At 39.3% G+C, this 8,001-nt stretch overlaps 1 protein-coding gene across 8 annotated transcripts in view; it reads left to right on the top strand.

Moving 5' to 3' along the window:
- The first annotated feature begins 1,001 nt into the window (after positions 1-1,001).
- Positions 1,002-8,001, top strand: part of TRPM3 (transient receptor potential cation channel subfamily M member 3) — a 612,777-nt gene continuing 605,777 nt past the window's right edge. For 4 of the 8 annotated variants that reach the window (XM_086415481.1, XM_086415480.1, XM_086415489.1 and 1 more), the window contains exon 1: positions 1,002-1,473. In XM_086415481.1, the coding sequence (XP_086271607.1) occupies positions 1,297-1,473 (177 nt within the window). In that variant the 5' untranslated portion in view covers positions 1,002-1,296. The remainder of the gene's footprint in view (positions 1,474-8,001) is intronic. The other 4 variants (XM_086415483.1, XM_086415482.1, XM_086415491.1 and 1 more) reach the window with 1 other exon arrangement.

Below are 8,001 nucleotides of genomic sequence, written 5' to 3'. Positions count from 1 at the left end.
CTTCAGAATACGTAATAGTCATGGAGCTGGGATTTACCATTCTCTTCTAGTTAATTAAAAACTGAAAATCAGTACAATCATAGGGAGGGACATAAAGAGGGAAAATAAGTTTAAGACAGAAATGCTCTAAGGATGTGGGAGTTCTCCTGGGCAGCCGGAAGTCAGTTGACTGTACTCACTAAGGTCTGATTTCTGGAGATGAGGTAGTCTCAGTGGGTTGTGACTTCTTCCTCTTCCCAGGCACTGGAACTTCACCGCTCTAAGTGAAATTATTTAATTTACGCTTTCAAATTGAAAAGTTGCTTTATTCTCTCTCAACATAGGTGCCCTAAAGACTATTCATGCCAGCGTGGCAACTCTCTTAAAGCTATCCTTAGAAAATAATAGGGGTGGGTATTCCCCAATTCAGGAAACTCCATCTTTTATAGAAAGCATTCCATGTGGCACCTTAAGGGTTAAACTTTTGTTGTAGATAGAGTATCAAGTGGCTTTTCAGGAGAGGATAACCCCCAATTTAGAAACTGCCATTTCTAAATGGTAAGCCAAACATACGTTAGTTTACACTGCTTTCTATGAAAGGAATAACTCACCGCTTCTACTGTGTGTGTTAGTTTGCTTTTCTCTCTACCATCTACCTCCTGTCATCTATATCATGTGTATATCAGGGTGAGGACCGTCAATCACAGTTAATAAAAACCCCAGAACACGACAAAGATTCTTTTTATTGCAGATCCGTTTTACAATAGCTCTCAATTTATGATGTCATATAAATCAAAAGTGAAGTGTTTATCTTATCATTCCGAGGCATCCCTTCTCCTTCTGTGTCCTAGCCCCTCCCCCTGTGCCAATTTCCAGCCCTCAAAGATGCTTTGTATAAGAAAGTGCAAGTTCCCCGTTCTGGCTTTATTGATGTTCCCTTTTGCTCTCTTCCTGGCTCCCCCCCAAACCTAGTGAGCAGAGCAAATGGCCCGGGTTTTCCCCCAATGCCTGACCTGCGTTTACTGGGAGGAGAGCAGGAGAGGGAGCGCGCATTCCGAGCAGGCTGCTCTGACTCCGACCGCAGGCTGTTCTGTGCAGGCTGTCCCTCTCCTTCAAAACCATGCATCCCCTCCCCGAAGCAGCAGGCAGTGTGCCTCTATTCAGCCACATTTGGTATGCATGAGCACGGCTGCAGGGAGAGGGGAGGTGGCTTTCTTAAGAAGGTTCAGTGGCTCAAGCAACGCCACTTGACTAGTCTCCCAAGTTGCAGGAAGCCTCTGCCCTGATAGAATTCGCAGGTGTGGAGATGACCATGGGATGCCAGGGCCGTGGGGGACCGTTTGTTTTCTAGGCATTGCTCAGGTTTGCGGTTTCTGGTTTTCCTGGTGGAATTTGGAAGGGGTCATGAATCAAACTGATGCTCCTCGACCCCTGAACTGGACCATCCGGAAGCTGTGCCACGCAGCCTTTCTCCCATCTGTCAGACTTCTTAAGGTACTGTAACTTGCTGCTTTGAATGGCTCTCATTGTGCTTTGCAGGTCTGAATACCCAACTTCGCGCTTGGGCTGGGACACACCTTTTGGGGAGTACAGATGCCTGCAGTACTGGCTGTGTTGCCCATGGCTATTGAGAGGTTCTCAGCTCCCCTCACCCCAGTGTCAGGGATGGAGGATGGTCTCAGCCACATTTGAGAATGAGATTATGGTTGCAGAGAATGGGCTGCTTGAGTGCTCCCCACCCCCCAAACATCCCTAAAATAGAATTAATTAACTTCTTTGGGAGGGTGGTAACAGTCGTGGGAGTGAAATCTCTTACTCCTGTGTGTTTGACTCCTTGATTTTTTTCCCTCCCTGGGGAAGCCCTTCGACCCAGTTTCCATTTAAATGGAACCTGAGAGAACAAAGGATTCTCCTTATTATTTTAAAAGCCCTGTGTCCTTAGGTGGTCTCTCAGGTAAAGACAAAGAACAAACCTTATCAGATTGTGACTTTTTTGGCATACTTTTTTTTTTTTTTAAAGGCATGATAATTTTAGTATCTTAAGTGAAGTCGGTGATGGGAAGGTATTGTTAAATATATACTGAGTGTGTGCTTCTAGCTTTCTCGCTAGCTCTGAGTTACACAAAAGAAACAGTACTATACCTCAGCTAGGATGCTACCTGGTGTCTGCAGCATTTCTCTTTCTAGAAGCAAATATATTAAAAACACTGAGAAAGTCCCCACAACTTCAAGATAATTCATCTTTACCATCTGCCTTGTAGGGAAGGAAATACAAGTAAAAATTTAAAGGTGCAGAAAACAAGTATTTCCCCTCAGAAAAGAGAAAGTACTTTTTTGGGAAAAATGTATATCTCTGGATGTCCCTCCCACATCCAGGTGAAGTTTAAAAGGCAAGATGAAGTTCTTAATCCTCCTTTCCATATTAATATGATACTGAGATTAATGATCATTGAAAAAATTACACTTAAAACATTTTTCTTTCTGAATCTGTGTTCTGGTTGGGTCAAGTTTGATGTGGACAATTAGTTCTGTACAGCTAAGTGGCTTCTTGCATTGAAGTATTAACCCAGTCTCACTCCAGTATTCTTGCCTGGAGAATCCCGTGGACAGAGGAGCCTGAAGGGCTACAGTCCATAGGGTTGCAAAGAGTCAGACATGATTTAGAGACTGAGCAGGCGTGCATTAACCCTGTCTGAGTTTCCTTTATCCTGTTAAACACAAACTGAATAACTTTCCCAAAGGTTACACCCACATCCTGTTCAAACACCCATCATTTTGTTATGATGGTGGTTTGCTTCCTTGAAAGAGTCTTTTGGAGGAAAAGGAGATTTGGGAGTAGGAGATAAGCTTCCTTGGATATAAGGGCTTTTGCTGTGTTGGAACAACATGCGTGATAGGGCATGAAAAAGAATGAGGCCAGGGACTAACAAACAAATGTAAATTTTCCTCCAGAATTACTCTTGAATCTAGGGTCTGGGGTGAAGAGTATCTTGGCAAACCTAACTATGACTGAAAAAATTGACTTCAGCTATTCCATGTGCAATAAGAAACATTTTTCATTTAAATCACTCCTTGGCTTTTCCCAGATGTAATGTTTTTTAACTTATATAACGACTTTTTAACAGGTGTGTGTATACTACCTTCAATATATTATTCATTAATACTCTAATTTTTAAATGAAAAGTGATATTTATTATTTGCTTGTCATAAAATCAGCAGAGAAGTATTCTTTTGGAGTAGATTACTTATTTTTAGAAGAGCTCTCATCTTTTTTAACTGTGAGTACCATTCATGTTATATCTCAGCAACACTGGTCAATACTACACTGACACCATGGGTGGCGTACATCTCAGTCTTACCATCCTTCATGAACATGGTGTTTAATAACAAATTTTATTCATCTAAAAGGTGCATTAATGACTGCCCTTCAAATTCTCTCAATATCTGAAAGATAGGATTTGTTTCACTAGAGAACTTTGCTTTCAAATGACATCTGTATTTTTGGGAGATAAGATGTCCTAGAAGACTTCAGATATTGAACACATTTCAAACTTGAAGAAAAGTACTACAAAATTCTTCCAGTAATACTTAGAAAGAAATAAACCCTGCTTTTGTATATGAGTTATTGTATTATCAGCATTCTGGGTATGAATGCTGTGTGATTTTCCCACTCCAGATTGTCGCTGTTTTGTCTTTATTGTGTTAATCCCTGTGTGTTCTTGCCCTGCTTTTATATTTCAAGTAAAATGGAAGTTCCAGAGTAATCATTTGCATCTTTTGGTCAGTGTTCTTCCTGATTTAGTCTATAAATTAGATATTTAATAGCAATAATTATACTGTTCTTTCCTTACTTTCTGCTTATTCCTTCCCTCCCCCCTCTGTCTCAATCTCTTATTCTGTCTCCCTCACACTGCCACCACCATGCTAATATAATGGATGGATTCTCTGGAGTCTATTGAAATTGTAAGCTAATAACCCCAATTCTCCTACTATTCAACAGGTAATTTTCGTTCCTCTTCCAAGCCTTTTTCTGATGCAATATGCCCTTTCCAATGCCCTGACATAGCCGTAAATGCAGTTTAGGACATGATGGCATGATTAGATTCGACTAAACCCAAATCAGTCACCATTTCTGACAAGACTGAGTGTGAGCCAATTTCCTCCCTGTCCTTTCCTGGAAAATGCGTTTCTTTGCTAACTTACTTCAGTACCACTCTGATGTTTAGAAATGGCTTCATAATCCTGTTTCCTCTATTTCCCATTTCTTAATAGAAACAAGATAGTAAAGAATTAGAAGGGAAAGGCCAGCATCTGAAGCACGAATTAAACCCAATGAGTGTTGGAATATAGTTATTATTCCTTCTGAAAACATCTTGTATTGTTATTTTGTCCATGTCAGAGAAAATTTTGAACATGCCAGCCAACTTACATTTTGAATTTGAGATTGCATTTGGGAATATCATTTGAAAGTGAATTTTTGGACAAGCACATGATGATGATAGCCAAAAATCAGAGGCTGTTTTCAAACGGATACATTTCAAATGGGACCCTTTCCAAACTGTTTCTCTTCAGTTGTCATTTGCTTCATTTTGATGTGTTTCAAGATTTATCTTACTATTAATTGCAGAAAGTCAAATTTATTTCAGTGATAGAATATTCTTAGCATATTTTATATGCATTTTAAGGTCTGTCTCTGCCATTATTTTCTTTGGGAGATTTTATTTTGGTTACTTCTGTTTAATTTGAATATTAATGTTAGAGCAGACACCTTTTTCCTGCATTGAAATCTTGGTAGATTTAGTGAAGGGGGCCTTTGAAAAATAGGTTGCTTTGGGGGAAAGGGAAGCTGTGCATTTGTAACAGATTTTGGATAAATACATTTAAGCCAATTTCTTGATGAAGACCAAATAATCTGCATCATTTTAGGATTTTCAAACAAAGAGTATTACTTTGCCACTAGAGCAATGTCAGAAAGAGATTAGAGAAATTATACTTTGAACAGTTAGGTCTAAACGAATGAGTTCTAATTCCTTCATGTTCCTAACCACCTGTGTGACCTAGGGAAAGTTACTTAACCTCTCTGTAACTTGGTGTCCTTCTCTTTAAAATAAAGAATTTAGATCTTGACTTAGATTTAATGCTATGATTCCCCATGGAAAAGGCTGCCATGCTCTGTGGGCATGGAAAAACGTAGTCTATTGAGGCTAAAAGTAATTAAACTGGATTGGATATTAAAATGGAAGGAGGACTAGAACAGTCGGCAGAGTTTAGATCATAGAGGGCCTTGCTCACTAAACCAAGGCAGTTGACAATGATACTGAAAACTAGGGAGGGCCATTAAAAGGATCTTAGCCGCAAAGTGATTGCTAGATCCAGCTGTTAAATAGATTACTTTGACTGTAGTGTCTAGAATGCATGGGAGATGGTGAGACTGGAAGCTGAGAGATTAAATTAGAGGCCTGAAGAGTTGAGAAGGACCAGGGGTAATACATTTAGTCTCTTAGTCATGTCCAACTCTTGGCAACCCCATGGACTATAGCCTGCCAGGCTTTTCTGTCAATGGAATTCTCCAGGCAAAAATACTGGAGTGGGTAGCCATTCCCTTCTCTAGAGAATCTTCCCAACCCAGGGTTGGAACCTGGGTCTGCTGCATTGCAGACAGATTCTTTACTGTCTAGCGACTGAACAATAACAACAGCGGGACTAATGCAAAAGTAATGGAGGTAAAATAAATAGGGCCTTGTTAAATCAATTAGTTGTGGTAGAAGGAAGAATTTAGAATTTCTTCAGATATCTTACTTTGCTGTCTGATGGTCCCAGTGATGGTGGTTCCAGTGTCTGAAAATAAAGATCCTGAGAAGGAAGGACAGAACTCGGTGATTCTTTGGAGCTGGAAAGGGTATGCCACTTGCTGATTCTAATGAGACTGAGACAAAAGTAAGGAATGTAATTTCATGTTATCGATGGGACGAGTCTCATTGATACCAGAACTCTTTGATGTAAATAATATATAATCAGTAATATCACTTAAAGTTTTCTAAGATGGTTTTTTTCTTTGCTCTTATAAAACAATGCCTAGTAAACTCCCATTTTTTGAAATCCAGTTAAATATCTCAGAGTTTTAATTCATTTCCCCACTCCTTTCTCTCTTTTTATTATCAAAAGAGGGATTAGTGAAAGTGAACTGGGTATAAAACAAGAGAAATAATTGAAAGAACAGTGATCAAGTTAGGCTATGAGATCCCAAATTCTGCCCAAATACACAGTGTTTTCTACTCCTATAATTTCATGTCATGGTAAACAGTGTGCATTATATTGTCCCTAAAGCATAGCAAGATCCTGATAACAAAATGAGTTGGGTCTTTTTTTCTACAGTTGATGCCAGACAGCAGAAACTGACTTCCTTTTGCTATCCTCAAACTCTTAGAAGACAATTATGTTGAGATTCATTTTGATTTGTTTTAAATTTGTTACTTTTAAGGACTCCTTTTCACATCTAAAATTCTGTATCTTTTTTTTTAAATTCTGTATCTTTATATGGCAGGTAGAATAATATTAATAAACCAGAGCTTTTGTTTAGCTGGGACCAGACACTCCTGAACCATATGTCAGTGAGTAGCAGTTGAGTTTCCACAGGAAGAGAGGAAGCATATACCTATTATATACTAGACATGTTCGTGAATGGTGGTGAGTGAGATCAGGGAACTGGTTATGGACCAATTCCACTAAGTGCCTTAAAGATGGGAAGCCTAAGAATAAATTGCTTTTAGGAAAACACAGTGTGTGGTTAGGCAAAATTTTAAGGGCTGCTAATAAACTTCTATCCTTCCATCTCAGCATGCCAGGCTCAGATTCCCTTTAAGAGAATAAGAAAGAAAAAAAAAAATGTACCCAAACTAAAACCCAGGAGAGACAAAATCTGTGTGGTGCATTTCAAGTGGTGGCTTCAACTCAAGCTGCTGAACAGTGACCATGTGAATTGCCTTTTTGTGAAATGTTCCTTGGACATCCTGAAGGAAATTCCTGAGGCACCAAGAAACCCTCCTGTGTCTCTGGAGAGTTCTGCCTTCTGATACCCAGTATTGTGCAGTAAGGAATGAAACTGTGTGGTCACTGTAGAATGAGGGGGATATAGCTGGGTTGTCCAAGCCCAGGCCATCTGGCTTTGGGATGACTTGTGGAGTCAGTAAAATGGGACAAAGTCTGTCTCAAGGGCAATGGTTCTGCCTTCCCTGCAGATGATTTCCTGTGGAGGGAGGGGTGTGAACACTGCCCTTTCAGCAGTGGCTTCAAATTCTCCCCACCCCCATCTAAGTCTGTTGGTATAACCTCAACTGGCTCCAAGCTCATCTGCAGACAACTATCTCCCTTTCTATTAGCTAACATGAAAAAGTAGCTCACAAAAGGTATTCAGTAAATGTTTATTGAAGAATAAATGAGTGAAAGAACATGTGAATGATACATGAAATCCTAAGAAAGCTTAAAAATCACTTGGGGAGCTTATGAGCAAAGCAAATATTCAAGCTCACCCCTGAGGATGCTGACTCAGTAGGTAGCTGGTGGGTCCAGAAATTTGCATTTTAACAAGCTCTCCTAGTGATTCTGATATGAACAGCTCTTAGAAGGACCACACATTGAGGAAAAACTGCCTTAGATTCTACAATGCTGGAGGGAAACTCAATTAAATGCCTTTTCTCTTTTGCTGGCATCTGGGCAGAACAGATTATGTGCTAGTTAACAGTAGGAGCAAAAGGTTTTTCAGAAACAGTTCACAAGTTTTCAAAACGTTTAATCGTAAAAAATCATTTAGATACAGAAATAATTGAGTTCAGCTGCCCTGTTTTGGTTTACAGATGATGTATCATCATAAAGGGAAGGAATGTTTGTTCCTTTTTTTTTCTTTTCTGTTTATCTATTTTAGATTTCCCTATGTATTATTTTCATGATTTATTCAGGCATATGACATACAATTTTAGATTTTTTTCTAAAAATTAAAAACAAATTATGTTGAATTTATATAGA

The sequence above is a fragment of the Bos grunniens genome, chromosome 8 (genome assembly GCF_055505025.1).
Source record: "Bos grunniens cultivar Pamir isolate PY7600 chromosome 8, Bosgru_T2T1.0, whole genome shotgun sequence".
NCBI classification, from domain to species: Eukaryota; Metazoa; Chordata; class Mammalia; order Artiodactyla; family Bovidae; genus Bos; species Bos grunniens.
The sequence above is the reverse complement of the archived record's forward strand: the minus strand, read 5'-3'. Positions and strand labels throughout refer to the sequence as shown.